Here is a 19,522-nt window from a genome sequence, read left to right on the forward strand (position 1 = left end):
AAGAAGACAAAACTAAATGAAAATAGCAAATGGATTTATAAAAAGCTGGATGTTTGCAATCATCTGATGTAGGCATATAGAACTATATAGACTCACTCTAGCACGATTGTGTGTTCCATAGTATGACATTTCATGATTGTAGCTGTTTGCACCTATTTGAACAAAACATCATGGAGAGATAGGGGCATTGCCAGTACAAACTGATTTATCAGCTACTAACAGACCCTGCAGAGTGCACATTCTCTCACTAATCCCAATCACAAATTTGTCTTCAAGGATTCAGAAATTCTGACTTGTTTTGGGCTTTTTTTTTTTTTTTTTTACTAATGTGTAATTTTTGTGGTGGGGGTAGTTTAGGTCTTTTGTTGACTAAACCATGAGATTTATATACTAGAATGTCAGTGTATTAATCTTCAAATGCAGAATCATACTATTTAGTGTATCCTTATTCATATACTTCTTGGAACTAACACCCTTTCTACTGGGTAGAAAAATTATGTGTGAAGCCAGGTTCTCAAAAAATTTTTTGTCACAATAAGGGAATTCATTTTTGTATTTTGAATATTTAGGGCATGGTTTCTAAAAGTGTGTTCCATGGACTTCTCAACCCATAGGATATCGTCCAAAAGCAGGTGTGTGGGTGAATAAGTGCTGTATAATACCCTCCTCTTGAGAATCCCAAAGCATATTGACAGATTAATGAGTCTGAGGAGTCTTAAAAAAAAAAAAAAAGAAGAAGAACATATTTAACTTAGGTGAAATCAGTGTTTTCTGAATAGAAGTGACACAGAAACCTTGTGGGTTTTTTTCCCCCCTTCCACATAATAGTCCTCTGAATATATGTTTATCGGCATTAAACTTACGTAGATTTTTCTTTTGGTGGGACAAGACAAAATTGTTGGCCTACCAGACACCAGTCTTTGAGTCTCTCTTTGAATAACTTTTCGTTCCAGTTAGCTGCCTTCACTTTCCATTGATCCTCACTCCCTGCCCTTTTTTTCCCCCCTTTTAAAACATATTTTTAAAACTTCTATTGAATTATATTTTGGCCTGGGAACTGTTTTGTCTCTTTGTATATCTCTGTTCTGATCTCTTAAGTATGGAGTTTGACTTGCAGAGGGGAACCTGTTTCCAAGTTCTCAGAAATGGGGCTATACATGGTTATTTAAACAATGTTGTGCCTACAAGATTCCTGGTAATACTAAGGCAGGGTCTAAAGGAAATGTTTCACACATCCAGTTGAATAACTTCAGAATTATATTCAAATGTATTTAGAAATATTTCTTTAACAATACTTGAACCTAAGTGGGTATGTTTTTTAAGTTCTGCAAGTAATGAGTTTTGCCTTTAGCAGCTAGTTGTTATTCTAGTTACCTACTTAATTATTTTATTTTGATACGATTGTAGCTCACTAATTGAGATTGAAAAATGTGTTGTTTCAAAAAAAAAAAAAGAGGGGCGCCTGGGTGGCGCAGTCGGTTAAGCGTCCGACTTCAGCCAGGTCACGATCTCGCGGTCCGTGAGTTCGAGCCCCGCGTCGGGCTCTGGGCTGATGGCTTGGAGCCTGGAGCCTGTTTCCGATTCTGTGTCTCCCTCTCTCTCTGCCCCTCCCCCGTTCATGCTCTGTCTCTCTCTGTCCCAAAAATAAATAAAAAACGTAAAAAAAAAAAAAATGTGTTGTTTCTGTTCTATAATTCTAAGTTGGTGTCAAGTGGGTCCATTTTTGGATTTCGTTTAATATGGGTCTTACATACTTTTCTCTTAGACAGTTACAGAAAAGTCTTCTAAGGTAAACAGAGCCTTATAATGAATTTGGGTCTTTAAACTTTAATAATACTGTGTTTTATAGAAGACAACAGCACCTAATTATGCAGCTGTTTATGTTTACATTTTTTTGTTTTTTTTTTTTTAAGTAATCTCTACACCCAATGTGGGCTTGAACTCACGACCCCGAGATTAAGAGTCACATGCTCCCCTGACTGAGCCAGCCAAGCGCCCCAGTTTACTACATGTTTTTATATGCATTTTTACATGCGGAGAATAGGAACGTCATACCATCTCTGGAGTGACCTGAATGCCAGCGCTGCCTCTACCATTTGCTGTAGATGTGTCTCTGGATTTGCTGCTCACTTATTCATTCAATATATATTGATTTGCCTAGTATATTTTCTGGGCACTAGCCAGAGGAGGAAATTAAGTCATTCACTTTTAAAATTGTTTTCTCACCTATGGAGGTGTATGAATAGTATTGATACAAAGCCCTTGGCACATAGTAGGCTCACTTTGAATAGAGTGATAAGATGCCTTCCCATTCAGATTTGTTTCTAGCAGTGATAGAGGGGCTTTACATTGTTCCCTTCTTGTTATATTTATCATATAGAATCTTGTTTCTCAAAAAACCATAATTTGCTTTGAAAAATTTAATTTTTGAACTATCTAATAAGATCTTTATTTAGTGTCACGTTCATTTTGCAAAGGGTAGATGCTTATTTTAGTGATGATTTGTCATTAAAATTATGTCAAAATGTCTTAAAATGTTGTTGAAACTGTAAACAAACTCATAACACACACAGAGCTAATTATGGATGCCATCTGTTTATTTTTACAAAGCTTTTTTCTTTTTTTTTTTTTAAGACCATGGCATTGTCTGCTTATGATAAGCTTCGAGATTATTATAATGACTAAGTCCTGTCCTTCAATTAGTGTAGTTGAAGATGGGAAGACAATTCGTTTGTTCATTGACCTTTTCCCGTGTCAGAGTTTATGAAATCGGACATGTCATGATAAAGAAACTATTAAGAGGTGCATTTGGAACATGCTTTAGTTTTTATGAGAAAAGGAATTGGTATTTAAAGTAACAGATGTGGCTAAAGTTTTAAATTTTTAAAACTTCTTCAAGGTTTTTGATGAGAGACATATCATTTGCTCCTTATCAGTGCCATAAGTGGCTTTTTTGTAGCTTCGTTAAATTTAGGAACTTGCGAGCAATCAAGCAAATTCATAATGATGTGTATCCCTGTTAGCATCCCTCTATGTCAGTGCATGTTTTTGTACATGTGTATCCCATGTGTGAGTGTGGAAGGCCAGGGATCCCCATGACAGCATCATCCAAAGTAGTTATCGGCAATTTGCTGAGAAAGCAGAGTGATTTCACTGGCTCAGTTTTGCTATTGTGCATGCTAAGCACTCCCCATGTAAGTCTGAAGGGAAAACAACCTGCAGGATCCATCTGCTCCTTTCTGCTACACTGCATTGATGTAAGAGTACGCTAATCTGGTTGCTTGTCAGGACAGGTTAGTGAAAGCATGAGAGTGAGTGAGACCAGGCTAGCTTAGTGCTTTGGAAAATCATAAGCTGCCTCTGTGGATGCCATGCTAAGTGTAGCAGAATAGTTGATTACCAGCCATACCGAGGATTGCAGCTAAATATGTAATTTTCAGATAAGAATTAGTTTCAGAATTGAAAGTGGGAAGCATTGCTGGACGACATCTAATTAAAAACTGAGACAAGTGATACAGATAGTTTACAAATACTTTTTAGGCATTGGGGTTTTTTTCTTTTTTTAAATCATGCTTTGTATTAGATTGTGCTTGTTTAGTTTTATTCTCTCGGTTTTTTAGTTAAAAATGATTAAATGTTATGTATAATTAACCCCATTTTGTCCAGGAACTGCTGAAATTGTTCTTGCCTATTCTGTTTATTCCCTTTTCCTACACCTATTGACTGGCAGATATTGGCCTTGCAGGTGGAGCATCCTGTCACAGAATGCATTACTGGCCTGGACCTAGTCCAAGAAATGATCCGTGTTGCCAAGGGTTACCCTCTCAGGCACAAACAAGCTGATATTCCCATCAACGGCTGGGCAGTTGAATGTCGGGTGTATGCTGAGGTAAAATGAATGATGTTCACAGGAAGCATGGTGGTTGTGTCCCGAGACATGGGACCAGGGAAAACTAAACAGCAAGAGCAAGTTAGGGCTTCGTAACCCATGTGATGTGTTTGCTTATGTAATAGAGAATCAAACCAGGCAAAAGAGGGGGCAGTTTTGACGCAATGCAAAATAGTTTTAAAAGACCGAGTTTGTTTAAGTTCTGTGTATTTCTGTGCACGGGCAAGATAGCCACCAATCAGTTTAAGGGGCAACAAAGCATTCGTTAAATGTTCTTGCTTTTGTTAAATATTCAGTATGTTTGCATGGACCAGGGTTTTTATTTTGTTTGTTTTCAGATCACATTTGAAACGAACAGAATCATTTATTTCTCTGTTGTTGTTTGTCTTTTGCTTTTTGTTTTTAAGAGCCTACCCTGCATACACATTAGTTGTTAATATTAACTTAAATTTTTTCGCAAGTTTATTTTCTGATAAACCTTATGATTACATGAAAGTAGTGATTGAAATTTAAATTGCAAAGCTTTCATTCATAATTTTAATTATGGAATTTACTCCTAAGCTTTCAGTCCAAAACTTTTGTATTATCTTATAACTATATTAATCAGATAATAAAGCAATCAACATCTGAAAATGCTTTTTTCAATGAGTGAAACAATTCAAGGAAGCATTTAATACTATCTTTTGCTTTTAGAATTCAAAGTCCTTTAAAAAAAAATAAATTAATGGTACCTGTGTTTAAGAATACTTGAAGTTGTTTTGAAATGTTTTTCAAGGATCTTGAGAATATACTTGCCCGGGTTATTGTTCTTGCTTTTTATCATATTTTAAATGGTATTGTTATGACACTGAACTCATTTAATTTTTATTCTGATGATCTAAGATATTTACAAGTGGGGCATATATCTAATAATAGCACATGCAAAGTTTTTTTTCAGGTCTTTACTTGAAGAACCAAAATTCTCCAATTTTGCCATATGTGAACTGTTTTGAGAGCAAGAAAAACAGTTATCTTTAGTGCACTACGGTTGCTGTTCTGAACTTGGGGATGTTTTGATGTAACGCCTAGGTTATTTTATTTTTGCCCAAGGCATTTGAAGACAATTTATAAAATGTTGGAATTTTACCAATTTCAATAAAGTATGACTAAGGTCAGGCTCAATTCTGCTTACATTTCACTTTAATTTTTAAATACTTCTCTAAGTAATCTAGAGTGAGTATAAGACAGTGATCTTAGGAAATCGTGATTTGGTAAATACTGTGTGTTGAAAATAGATCTATAAATGCTTTTTCATTGTATAAATATTTAACCTTACTTTGCTGATTTATATTTCAAAGACTGTGCTTCCTTTCCTTTGAACTTTCAGGACCCCTACAAGTCTTTTGGTTTACCGTCCGTTGGGAGATTGTCTCAGTACCAAGAACCAATACATCTACCTGGTGTAAGTCATTAAGCTGCAATGCCAAGTGAGGGGTTAAAATCTTGATTTATGTCATACTTTTATGTTAAAGCATGTCAACACCAAAGGGTGTAAATAGAAGGACAAGTGAAATTTGTGGATAAATCACAGTTTTTTGTTATTTTTTTAAAAAAATATTTTGTACTTGGTGATGTGTAGGGAAGTCAGAATTCCCTTCACAGGGAAGTCTAGAGACATCTGACTTCTGAATAAATGATAGTTTACAATGTTCCCAATTCTTTTGAAAATGGTAATGAAAAAGATCACAGGATCCTAAGAATGGGAAGTGACTTTTCTGTATTACTTTAATATTTTCAATAAATCTAACCTAGCTTCCCTGTATAGTCAGATGTCACGAAATTCAGCCTCTTAATTGAAATGGATTAAGGAAAACAAAGTGTGCCTCATTCTATTAAGTGTCACGTACTTTAAGAAGTACATATTTCTACCAGTTAAAGAAAAGTGATCACTGTCCACTTAATTCATAGTTCTTCTATATTTAATAAGTGTTCTTTAAATAGTTTTTGTTGCATATAAAGAACAAGGGCATACCCTTTTTCTTAAGGTAGTGTGTGTGTGTGTGTGTGTGTGTGTGTGTGTGTGTATGTATATGTGTATATATATATACACATATACATACACACACACACACACACACACACACACACACACACACCCCATTATGTTAACTAGTGGATGACAAGGCGGTACCATCTGTGAATATGATTATTCAGTCTGATTACTGGCATGAAGATGGTGAAAGATTACAGGAAGGATCCTAAATTTGAAGATGTTATTGGATATATGATTTATTTCACTTTTTAAATTGTTTTTGCCCATATGCGTTCTGAAGAGACTTGACCCTTTCTAGGCTGGGAGACTCCATGCTGTGTTCAAAGCCTGAAGGCAGAAAAAAAATTGTAAAGATTTAACAGGCATTATGTGACGTTAAATAGCAGATGAGAAAACCAGTATCATAGGGACATATCTAAACATTTTTTTAATCAAACAAAAAAGTATTAAATAAGAATTCATAATGATTACTCTAGTTGTTAGAAGTTTTCACCATGTTGTAATAGCTAACAGGATGTCAAACATTTTGCCCTCGCAAGTTTTTGCAATTTGCAATTTTCAAACGTGAGACCTGTTGAAAGTACAAGTGATAATGGACAAACTATACCCCCTACAGTCTTTGTCCCACCAAATCTTTCTTCAATTAATGCTGCAGCAGGAGTTTTATGTAATAACATTTGCGGTTGTGAGCCATCCATAGAAAGAAAAAACAATTAAAATGCCTTAAATGTTCTGCTTACTGCTGTTATTTGCTTGTGTGAATGTTGCATGTCAGCTAAATGGACCAAGGAATAGATAAAGTGATTGGGTGCGGGAGAGTGCACACCAAGCTTTGTCTATCATTATTGCTGGGAGCAATCAAATTGATGTCAGCAGGACAGTAGATGCGTTGACAGCTGTAATTATGTATCTCCATGGTGATCACTTTTGGCCTGTCATGGAGGCCCACGAGTCCCCTCCCTTGGAAGCATTTAATCAGATTGGGCTGTCACTTGTCAGGTAGACATGGCGGGCTGGGAGTTGGACTGAGGGGGAGAGGTGAATGGAGCATGAAGGGTGGGAGACGGCTGGTAGTTTCACACGGTCCACCGTTGATACAGAAGAAAGACATTTAAATTACACTAGATGTTTTCTGAGCAATGGCTTGAGACCCTCAATACACAGGTGCCTGGGTGTTGGTGTTTCCTCCTTGCCTCTTTAACTAGATCAGTTGGTTTTAATTTAGGAAACTTTTTGGTTATTACCCTTTTTTTTTTTTTTGGTCACAGGAATACATACTTGAACGTTAACTTACAGTTTGTAGTTTTCACTTGCTTTTTTAAGCCTACAATTTACTCATTCTGGCTTTGTGGAAGATTTTTTGTGTGTGTCTTTGATCACCACATTTTATAAATTTGGTAGTTTCTGTAATTTTGTTCTCAGAAATTTGGTTACAATTCCATTTGACTTATTCTTAAAGCTTTGTGTGCAAAAGCTAAGATATATATATGTTTTTGTGTGTAGCCTTTGTTTCCATCGGGGAATAGCAACTTAGTTTGACTTTGAATTCATTGTTAGAAATAAAAAAAAAGCTGATGATTATTTGAAAACTACATAAGCAGGAAATTATAAGTCAGAGTCTTCATGCTTTGTTACAGTTTTAAATTACAAATGTTGATTTGCTAATGAGACATGTGTTTGATTAGAGATGTGTGTTGATTATGTATAATACCTCTTGATTTTACCCTATGTATTTTTAAATTAAAATGACATACCTTCTGTGATCATAATTTTAGTAAATGAAATAGTTATATCTAAGAGCCCTAGGTAACTTAACTTTCAGGATGGTGTTGTTCAAAGTGACTAAAATTTTAAATTATGAACCAGAGAAGAGTGTAACAAATAATCTTTACTGTCTATGTTATTTTACCAGTGGGTTGAACATTAAAGTTCTGCACTAGGTTTGTAGCAGTTTACATAGCAAATAGGAGGATATATTTAAAGCCAAAGATCTTAGAATTTTTACCAATCTCAATTGGAAACACAGCTTTAGCAAGCATGCTCTGGTTTTAAATAATACATGGTGATAAAATAAGCTTTTTAACTTCTTGCTACTAAAATTAAGAAAATGCAAGTTCAGAAGGCTCTTTTCTGCTATGTAAGTTGGATGCCAGCTGCCATTTGGGGGCTCTGTAAATGTGGGGAGAGGGTAGATTATGATTTTATTGCTTTCACAGCTGCCCCATTAATTCTTTTCTAGTTTTTATCAACACTGTGTATTTCATAGCACTGAAGTATGTTTTCAGAAAATAGAAAGCCAGGATATTTTTAAGTGTGCTGAGTGACTGTCATTTAAAATTGAGATTTTCATATATGAATGTGAATGTAAATACAAATAACCATACTTTTGTGTTTGCCAACGCAGAGATAAAAGCACTCTGAGTTTGTTATAGTGTTACCTTCTAAAACCTTACGAAGAGAATAATAGTAGTGTGATTTTTTTAAAGATTGAAACTATGCTTTATCTTTTGATGTCACTGTATAATAAAGCCATCATCATACCCTCATGTGGATATCCTAGACAAGAGGTTCTACATGTGGTCCCTTGATAATTGCCTAAATTAAAATATTAAAGGCCTAACAGCCGCTGTGTTGACCTTTTTCTGCCTTGCTGCAGACAGATGAGCTGCTGTTTATTAGGAAGGCTTCTTCCCACAGGTGAAGAGCTATGTGAGCTTCCGCTCTTCTCTTCCCACCCCTTTACGATGTTGGGCATCAAAGTCCTGCTGTTCTGGCAGCTTCGATTAAATTCCTCTATCTTCAAGACCCCTAGGACATGCTTGACAGTCTTAAGTATTTTGATTAGCTTTTAAATACCTCAGATTCCAAAACTTAGGCACAATAATTTAATAAATATTTCATCCTCAGCAACTGCTCATTTTAAAAGTTTTACATGGCTAACCTCTGTGCCTTACTGCTGGTATCAAACTGGGAGATGAAAACAAGAATCAGCGATGTACTAACTAACTTGTTGGCTGGTTAACAGCAATCAGGCTCTTCAAAAGAATATTTTGAACTTGGGCTATTTTTTTTCCCCCATGAAAATTGCAAAATCAGAACTCTAATTGGGGCTGTGTCCTTACAAAGCAAAGCTATGAGAAAAGCTGTGTAAACATTAAAGTCTCAGGGGACTGACAGTAACAGAGAAAAAATGTACAGTTGAGAGGGTAAGGCAAAAAAGGAAAGTGTTACAGACATGAAAGTCGCAGGACCAGCGTTCTTGTAGAGCTGATGAGCAGAACTCCCGAGTCCTGCTGCATGGCTTGACTGGGGTCCTCCCTGAAGCTCTCAGAAGGGTACAGTGGGGAGTATGCCTAGAAGGGGCATCATTCATGCCATGCTTCAGTTGGAAGACACCATCAAATAGCTGCAAATGCATCCCAGGATAGTGATGTATAAAGTTTTATTGTTGTTATTTTTTGCAGTTTCTTCGTTCCTTTGTTTAGAGTGAGAACAAAAAAATGCGTTATACTACATGGTATATATAACAGATCAAGATAATTTGGTCTCTATATGGTTTAGATTGTTTTTCTGTTTTCCAGAAGTTGAAATGTTACTTGAGATTAAATTATCCTTCTGCTCCTTGGAAATTAAATTTGTTGTTAGAAAAATATCTGCACAATATGAAGTTACTTTCATTTCTTTCTTTCTCCCAGGTCCGGGTTGACAGCGGCATCCAACCAGGAAGTGACATTAGCATTTATTATGATCCAATGATTTCAAAAGTTAGTTCGATTTCTTAATGGCTTTGTACATTTTTCTCCTGAAAGACAGTGGAAGTATTAAAGTTAAAAAATCTTAAATTGATCCTTTCTCTGAATCATGTGCTGTGTAATTAAACAAGTAATTATGCATTGATGGAAAAGTGAAAGCAGAGCAGATTTTCTTTCTCTTGAGAAATTTCAACAGCATGTTACTTTGTAATACTCCCCAATCAAGTCAGTCATTTGCTCGTCCCCAATCAAATCAAATGATGATCCCCTCCCCCAACAATAATAAAGTTATCTAATCAGTGGCTCCAACGCAGCCGATACAGTGAGCATGAATTACGTTATTTGGTCATCCCTAGAAATTACCTGAGGTGGAAGTATGGATGGCTTGCCATGTCAAGGAGTTGAGCTGATAGGTCATGTTTTTTGGCATACTTTTTACCATTTCTTTTCCATTTTTATGAATCACTAATTACTTGTGGTGATTGCACATAATTAAGTTTTATGTTAGAGTACAAGATGTCTTTTTGCCCACCTGTCTTTTGAAATTTGACTTCCCAGAATAAATTAACAGTGCTGCTCAAATTTTTAGGTCTTTCAAAATCATTAGAATCTTAAGATCTCATAAAATGTAGGATTCTGACTGCAGTAGTTGAAACTGGGGATTTCATGGGGCGCCTGGGTGGCTCAGTTGGTCAAGCATCCAACTTCGGCTCAGGTCATGATCTCTTGGTTCGTTAGTTCAAGCCCTGCATTGGGCTCTCTGCTGTCAGCACAGAGCCCATTTTGGATCCTCTGTCCCCTTTTCTCTCTGCCTCACCCCTGCTTGTGTTTGTTATCTCTCAAAAAATAAACGCTAAAAAAAAAAAACCCAAAAAACAAAAAAACCAACAAAACCTGGGGATTTCATTTAGAAAATCCTTTTTTCCCTATCCCGAAAAAAGTTTTTATTTTTTTTTTTTTTTTTTTTTTTTTTTTTTTTTTTACTAAAAACCCTTTGTCCGATGGTTTTCTCCCCCAAGTACTTTTTATGTATTTGTAGCAAACTATTTTTTTATTTTTTTTTCCACTTAAGTTTTTATAGTAACATTATTAAAGTGACCTTTAGGTATTTCATTTGTTAGAGAAGTGCTATTTAATTTAAAAATAAAAAAACAAAAAAATTATAGATTGATTTTGATATATGTGGTTCCATTTTTTGATGAATACATTTCTGTTCAGAAAAGTGGCCTGCAAATAAATTTCCAACCTGGGTTGATACTGAGGAGCTGATGAAATGTACCAAAGTAATTGTAAACTATAGACTGACTAATGTAATAGAAAAATATTTTATGAGTAGGTAAAGTCTTATTTTAACAAGCAAATTAGCAATAAAATATTATTTATTGCTTGTATTTAATTGCTAATTTGTTTAAGATTCTTATAAATAGGCACAAAATCATATAGAACAGTAAGACCCTTCTGTTTTTGTAATACAAGAACAGTTTGCTTCTATGCTATGTTATGTGTAAAAGTTAGCTATGCAGGGTATCAGACTTGGAAACGACATTTTCGTAGGGAGAGAAAAATCTTGCCTGATCCTTCACTATTCCAGATGTTTATATTCTATCCCAAATGTTCACATTTTGATATCTTTCCTTTTAAACTTTTTATGGTTATTTTTATTACGTTGTTGTTTATCTCAAATAGCTCTTTTCTGTGATAGTGAATGTAGGAGAAAAGTCTGAAATATCTTGATTCTGATATTTATTGAGTTTTAAAAAAAATCTTAATTGACATACTTTATATTAGAAATTGAGCTACTGTGAAATTTCAGAGGATGTTTTGGGAAACCTGTTACAAAGTATTTTGATTTTTATTAGGATGAATTGTTTGACTTTTAGATAGATTGGTATCTATCTATGTAAATTGTTTTTTGTTTATTTGCTTTTAGCTGATCACATATGGTTCTGATAGAACTGAAGCACTGAAGAGAATGGAAGATGCACTGGATAATTATGTTATTCGAGGTAAAAACAAATATTTGAGGTCTTGGTATTACACATGGTGTCCAGTTCTAGAAAACAGCTTGAAGATGTGCTAACTAGAGAATTCAGTAGAAAATGTGCTTACTATGTATTTAAATAGAAATAAGAAAAGCTTGAATTAGACATACTAATTAAGAATAGGTATTTTATTTTCCTTAGCAGCCCTATACTTTACATATATACCTTAAATTCTTTAATTAACCTTACGGTGCATAACCTTTCCTACACAAATATTTAGTATTTTATAGGTATGTATTGTATGGGAAATGGTTCTTTTTTCTAAAGTCTTTTATAGGCCAGTGCAGCAAATTAACTACTTATTGTCTTTTATTGTTATTGATGGTGTTTTGAAGTATGAAGCTTAAGAATGTATGGAGCTATAAAATATAGTGACCTACGGTTGACTAATTTGAGAGTGAGGGAATAGCCTTTTGTGTCTATAAATTAGAGCAAATTATGGAATGTCTTCTAGCATATGTAACAGTGTCGCCTCATGTACATAGACGTCAGTTCTAATGTCTAACAAAGTCCAGTCCTATGGCCTATAGAATGTGGAGTGATAACTGAATCAGGAGTAGCCATTTTATTGATTTATTTTAAAGATTTTTAACTAATTTTTACACCGAGTGTGGGCTTAAACTTACAACCCTGAGATCAAGAGTTGCATGCTTCACTGACTGAGCCCACCAGGTGCCCCACAGCCATTTTATTTAAATTATTAAAGCAAAGTTATACTAATTCCCCTTAAGGAGTAAATTATGTTGTAAGTTGTATTAGCAACTTTTTATTAGCATTGAAAAGATCATTTCATTTTAGTCCAACATAAATTATCATCAACTTAAGAATAATGGAATTTAACATCAAATTTAAAGTACAGTTCACTTTGAATTATGAGTGAATAGTGTGGGTCTACGAACATTCCCATAGGAAGGACTGGCTGTATAGTTTTGTTCTTTTTTCATGGCTTACTAAAACAGTGGAGCTGGGAGGCTAGAATTGGAGGCTGAGGGGATAGAATGTTGGTGGAGTATGATTACTTAGCGCCTCTCAAGTCCATACAGAGCTTTTATGTAATTTCAAAAGGCTTCCCTTTGAGTGGACACGACCTGTAGGTCAGAAGGCTTGGCAAGTGGACTACAACTTTGTGTGAATTAGGAAAAGTGCTCCATTTTCTGGGCGCATCCAGCCCTGAGACAGAGAGCCCAGCTTAGCAATGGAGCATATTAAACCCTTACTCTGCACCCTTGACCCAGTGCCTATATGCAGTGAACAGTTTGTACAACTGTACAGTAGTGACTCAGGACAATTTAGTGACTCCATTTTTACATATTTTCCTTTCCCTGATCATTAAAAAATTTTCTTAAATGTTTATTTTTGAGAGAGAGAGAGGGAGGGAGGGAGAGAGATTGTGAGCGGGGGAGGGGTCAAGGGAGAGGGAAGCACAGGATCCGAAGCAGGCTCCAGACACTGAGCTGTCAGCATGGAGCCTGATGCGGGGCTCGAACTCACTAGCCGTGAGACTGAGCCGAAGTCGGACGCTTAACCAACTGAGCCACCTAGGCACCCCTCTTCTTGTTTTAATATATGGCAATTAAGTCATATAATCATTACTTTTAATCACTTTTCTCTTCTAGCTTTTCTTTTGTTATACCTGGAGAAACTTCTTCCCTCCCTTTCCTTTTACTGTCACTCTCTTTTCTTCCCATTTGTTAACTAACAGGTAATCAGTGATTGTATCTAATCTCATGTGCTAGTGATTCACCTCTGTCAATGAAAGGAAAACAGTTCTCAAGTGAACCTAAAAATAAAATCCATAACCTCAGTATCCAAAGTGTATACAAATTTGAAAAATCCCCTTCACGTTCTTTCTAGCTCATTCTCTAGTTCTTTTCAGCCTTAATTGTGGAGTATTTACTGGTTTTTAAACTCTGCCATGTTCCATCATGAGCCATCATGAGCCATCATGAGCAGCAGCTACATGTTTTCTCTGTACATTGGTTAAGTAGGCTTGGAGGGGTTTATTTTCCTTAGAAATAGTATTCCCCCAGAAATACTTCAGTGCATGTTTGGAACACACATCTAATTTGGGTGTATGTTGGTCTCTGTGTGTTTAACTACACACACATACAGACATAAACAAGGTACTTGGGAATATTATCCCCAGAGGCGTTTAAAGTATTTGTAAGAGCTTTCTAGATTCCTCCCCCCATCAGTATCTTTGTAATTTTTATTATGGTTGTTGAATTGTTGGATTTTGGTTAATTTCGGTTTTGTTCTAATGAGCTTGAGTGGTAAATTCATGAATTTGAGATAGTCCATTTGTGTAAGAATATTTTGTCAAATCACATCTCTATTAAGCTTTGATGTAACGTAGTGCCATGGCATATTGGCAGTTGGTCAAAATATTAGCGTTGTATTCTCCTCTGTCTGTATTCTGAAAGGAATACTCTAACATATTTATAGAGTACACTTTTCATCTTTTATATTTAAATAAATGTTTGCCACTGAATTTACTTACTTAATATGTGTGTGTGTGTGTTTGTGTGTGTGTGTGTATAATAAATGTTCACCAGTTACCACATTTTTAAATTAAAGTGACTTAAATACAGAGTAGTAGGCTTGCTGTTATTCTCCTAACTTTGTATGTATTTTCCAGGCCCTTTTCCAGGCCTAGTTTGAAAAGGCCTTTGGTTCACTCTGATAAAATAGAAATCAGAGGGGCCTAGGTTCCTATCCTGTCATAACACCTTTTAGTAACTATGTGAGTTTTGTCAAGTTACTTTGTCTCCCTCCATCTCATACTCTACGTTTAAAAGTGGAGCGTTAGCCTCTGCTCTATAAATTAGTAGCGAAGATGAACTGAAGTTAGGTACACAAAAGGGCTTGGCACAGTACCAGCTCAATAACTTGAGTTCCTATCTTCTTTTGTCCTTCTCTCATTACAGTTGTAAAACCGCATAAAGATCATATGTCATGAGTCATTATCAGTCAGTCAGTGACATGGGAAATTGATGAAGCCATAGATAGATAACATTGAAAACCCATTTGGGGTCATTCCTGGTACTGTGTGCTGGGTTACTTGTTTTCATTGCACACTGTTCTGCTTCTTCAAAGCATTTACCGTAACTATAATTAAAATATTAGTTGCCTGACTAATTGCTAAATGTTGGATTATCCCATAAGAATATTAGGTGCATGTGGGCAGTGATGGTGTTTATCTTGTTCACGTGTGTATTACTAGGGCTTGATATGGTCAGTGAGTAATAAGTATTTGTTGAATGAATTAATGAATGAGTGACAGTAGCCCTATTTCAAGGAGTTTCTGGTAAACTTGGCATGAAACATATAGAAAGGACATAAATTTATAGACGCCATAATACTGGAGTGAAAAACTATGGTGGGAATTCAGATGGGGGAGGCATTTTTCTTTTCCCACCTTTGCTTTTGGTTCTTTGGAAGTAATGTGAGCATTGCCTTAGGTGACTCTCACAAGTGACTCTGTTGAGAGTACCTCACTTTGTGTTTCCTTCAAACAGCTCCCCAGAGTGGCAGCATTTTTTTTTTTTAAAAGACTGATAACTTACTGTGGAGGTGAAATATAGGAGAGAGCGCACTCAGGCCTGTTTGGAATATGACTGACTGTTGTCTTTTGGGAAGATAATCTGGTGTTGGATGTTAAAAGTGCATACTCTTTGAGCTGTGCAATTTTCAGGAATCTATCCTTCAGAGTTAAAAGACCGAATTGTGAAGTGATATTTACAAGGACATTTGTGACAGCAGCATTTAAAGTAGCCAAAATTGTAATCAACCATCATGTCCACCAAATGGATGAACGACCGGATAAATTACTGTGTGTCTTCACTGTAAGTTGCGGCACAGCCGGTACTTGAAGGCCTGTCTGTATGTATTGTTAATAGAAAGGCTGTTCGCAGAGTAGTGTGTGTGGTGCAGCCTCACATCAGTTAAGCCACCTTCCCATCCTGAAGTATCTTTACTGTGTTTGGATGAGCACAGAGAAAGATGTGGATGTATACACGTCAGATTGAGATCTCTCTCTCTCTCATAATACATACCTATATATGTTATATATAATATATATTGATATTGATACATTGCCCCCAGGCCTTTTATTTTAGGTATTTTCAAACCTAGAGAAAAAGAACAAATACTACGTTGCACACCTGTATGCTCTTCACTTAGATTGTTAAGCTTTTCTACATCTTTCCCTCTATCTCTCCATTTATACCTTTCTTTGCTTTCTCCTTCCTCCCCCTCCTTGCTCTTCTTCCTTCTCCTCTCTCCCTTCTCTCCTTGTTCTTTTCCTCAACTATTTGAAAGAAAGTTGCAGATGTCATGACACATGACTCCTAAATATTTCAGCATGGATCTTAAAAGTAAGATCGTTTTCCAACAAAATCACAAAACCAGTATTACACCAAGGAAAATTGACAGGAATCTCATAATATCGTCCAACATACTGTCCATATTTCAAGTTTCCTTAGTTTCGCTAAGTGTCTTTTTATATCTGTTTATCTGTTTGTTTGTTTTTTTAACACCACCTATGGTCCACTTAGAGTTTACACGTTGCTTTTATTTATTTCTCTTTATTATCTTGCTCTTTTTATATTTCGTATCATTAACTCTTCATAAGAGTGAAGGGCAGCTGACTTCCAGAATGTCTCATAGTCTAGATTGGAAGTTTCAGTATTGGTCCAGTCAAGTCTCTTGGGAAAGGAGGTGGAAAGATAGGGGTTGCAGTTGGAAAGCAATTTATTTTGAGTTGGTGATTTCGAATATGGTGCACTTAGTGAACACTAGATGACTTTAGGGTTTGACTCTGGGACTAGGTGGCTAAAGTGAAAGAATAGGTAATTTGAAATGAGATCCAAAGAGCTGAGTGGTGAGGATGTTACCTGGGTCATACTCATGGTGACATGAGTTAGGGGAAGGAAGGAAGGTTCTTCCTTCCAGGTGACATAAATTCTGCGTCTTCCAGGTGACATAAATTCTGCAGCGAATATTGGGTTGTTAAAAGAGATGTCGATAGATGACAGGGATTTGGGGAAGACTTTTTTGGCCAGCTAAAATAAGCCTCAAGGAAATAGAATTTTCTCCAAGGATTAGAAGAGGTAATGTTCTAGAAGTGACAGTGGATCTCAAGGAGGTATATGAAGGTTGCTGGAGAAGTGAGGTCCTTGAGGTCACTGAGGTTTTCAGTGAGGCAAGGAGATAGATGGAATGTTCCATGAAAATACTGAACCCTCAGTAGACCTGAGTGGTAATCATGAAGCAGCAGTCTCAGAAAACATTGTGGAGTGGCCTAGAAAAGAGTTGGAAGAGGTGTTTTGGGGAAGTGAGAGTGGTTAGGTCAGCTGATGTTCCAAGGATGAGGGATGGCCAGAGAACCTAGCCCTTCTGGTGATGGGTGCAAAATCCTTGAAGTACCTGGTAGGAAGGTGAACCCTTTGGCTCAGAAAAGTGGTTTCTGAGGCATTTTGAGGGGGCTTGATCTGTAACTTCATCTAAACAACCTCTATTTCCTTTCTTTGGCTGTGCTATCCCATACTCCAGCTATGTGTGTCATGGCTCAGGTAAGAGCTTTCTGAACAGGTTCTCTGTAAATACTCTTTGCACCAATCCATTCTTTGGTTTGAACAGCATAAAATTTAAAGTATAATCCCAACCCTGCTTAAAACCCTTTAATATTTCCCCATTGCCCTCATGTGACTCTTTGGTCATTTACACAACTTTGTCTCATGTTCTTTTTTTTTTTTTTTTCCTTCCTTCCTGCTTCACTGTTGTTTTCATTTGCTGGAATGCTCAGTCCTCTTCCCACCCAAGGACCTTCATAGTTAGGCTGTAGTCTAAGCAGTTATAACAAAGAGAATGAAAAATACAGTGACCTGTGAAAGATAAAATTTAATATATTTACCATGTCATAGTCCCAAAAGGAAATATTGTCAAGGGCTGGTAGGGAGACTTGGATTCACAGCAGATGGTTTTCATTTGGGGGCTCCAGAGTGGCTGCTTTTATGCCCATCATCCAGCCTCAGCAGGAAGGTGGCAGGGGCAAGGGGAGTTCACACCCATTTTTTTTCAGGGCATAACCTAGAAAGCACCCTTTATTTCTGCTCCCATCCTATTGGCATTTAATCACATGGTCATACCTATCTGCCAGGAAGATGGACAATGTGGTTGATACCAAGGTGGCCATATACTAAGCTAAAAAGTAGCATTTCTCTTATTAAAGGAAAAATAGACTAGATATTGGTGGATGATTAGGGGGAATAAGAATATATACATGTATCTGCTTATTTGTGGAAACACACACACATACACAAGAGCAGAGCTAATAAGATGGTGGACCTATAGGGTGTACCTCCCAGATCCTCATCTGGTAGAAATGATTGGGTGATGGGAAATGAAGTACCTGAGATAAAGGAGAGAGGCTTCTCCAATTATACTTTTAGAATTCTGACATTAACATTTCCAAATAAAATTATTGACATTCTGGGGGAAAAGCTCTAAATGGAATACCAACAGTGGACAGAATTTTATGAATAATGTACTGATGGAGGGAGAGAGAGAGAGATAAAAAAAAAAAAAACTAGCTTTAAATAACTTTTAAGCATATTTTAACTGCATATCCTCAGGCTTAAAAACAGTAGAAGCAAACATTGAACTGTAGTTAGTAGGTTTGTTTTTCCTAGTTCATGGGTTAGCAGTTCTGAAACCAGTTTATGTATATTCTGGGATTAAGGAAATAAATACATGGATTGTGGATAAGATGAGTGACATTTCTTCTTGTCAGAGAAAGAGGTTACAGATGGGGAAATGGATGAGGATTTACATTCTAAATGAGTCCTATGTATTGAGTTGAAATTGGAGGTATCAGTGGAAACTCATGGTTTTTAACATATATTGAAAAATAACTGTATAAATGTGTTACTGCACATGTGTGTGTATATACACAAATTCTGTAGCTCAGGGTTTCTTTAGCAATATTGACATTTTTGGGTAAACATTTTTTTATTGTGTGTGCAGGAGGGTATCCTTTGCATTGTAGGATGTTTATCACCACTCTTGGCCTCTACCCACTAAAAGACAGTAACATTTCCTCAGTTGTGACAACCCAGTATTTCCAGACACTGCCATATGTCATGAGGGAGGGGGGCAAATCACCCTCAACTGAGAACCACTGGCTTGCTGAGAGGTCATGGAAACATTGGCACCCATAGCAATGAGCATACCAGGAACCCAGATCTTATTTTTTAAATACCATTGTCTCATAAATGGAACCACTACTCCATGATAAAACGGCTGATTTCCGGAAGAGTGTAAGATGAGCCTGAAACATCTTGTATAAGAAAGTAATCAAGTGCTCAAAGATGATATGTCAAAAAGACACAGGAGCCAGCTCTATGGGGTTTCCCACTGGCCAATCTGGGAAAACTTCAGCAACAAAATAAATAATGTTAGCGATGGATTAAAGCCCATGGAATAAGACAAGAGCCTGTGGGTCCATACTGATATAAATAGATAAGAAAGATAAAAGAGGCAAGAGGCACAGCTCTTCTCTACAGCAGATTTTTAACTTATAAATATAGAAGAATCCCCATGGGGTAAACACCAAATTGTCTAGGGTCAGAATCATCAATGACAGATGCTAAGATAAGCGGGTGAAAATATGATGAGAAACAGGTATTTGCATAGTTTCATGGTATATCCCCAGGTGATGCTAATTAATTACAGTGGGAACTATAACACCTTTAAAATAGACAAACCTAGCAATTTACCCAAATGATCACAGTTAGCATCACTGGTA

General features: G+C 36.4%; 1 protein-coding gene across 5 annotated transcripts in view; it reads left to right on the top strand.

Annotated features, from left to right (window-relative positions):
- PCCA (propionyl-CoA carboxylase subunit alpha) overlaps nucleotides 1–19,522 on the top strand; it is a 483,211-nt gene that overhangs the window by 259,835 nt on the left and 203,854 nt on the right. For all 5 annotated transcript variants that reach the window (XM_049647162.1, XM_049647163.1, XM_049647160.1 and 2 more), the window contains 4 exons: nucleotides 3,746–3,889; nucleotides 5,256–5,330; nucleotides 9,617–9,685; nucleotides 11,604–11,679. In XM_049647162.1, the coding sequence (XP_049503119.1) occupies nucleotides 3,746–3,889; nucleotides 5,256–5,330; nucleotides 9,617–9,685; nucleotides 11,604–11,679 (364 nt within the window). The remainder of the gene's footprint in view (nucleotides 1–3,745; nucleotides 3,890–5,255; nucleotides 5,331–9,616; nucleotides 9,686–11,603; nucleotides 11,680–19,522) is intronic.

This window comes from Panthera uncia (genome assembly GCF_023721935.1).
Source record: "Panthera uncia isolate 11264 chromosome A1 unlocalized genomic scaffold, Puncia_PCG_1.0 HiC_scaffold_16, whole genome shotgun sequence".
NCBI classification, from domain to species: domain Eukaryota; kingdom Metazoa; phylum Chordata; class Mammalia; order Carnivora; family Felidae; genus Panthera; species Panthera uncia.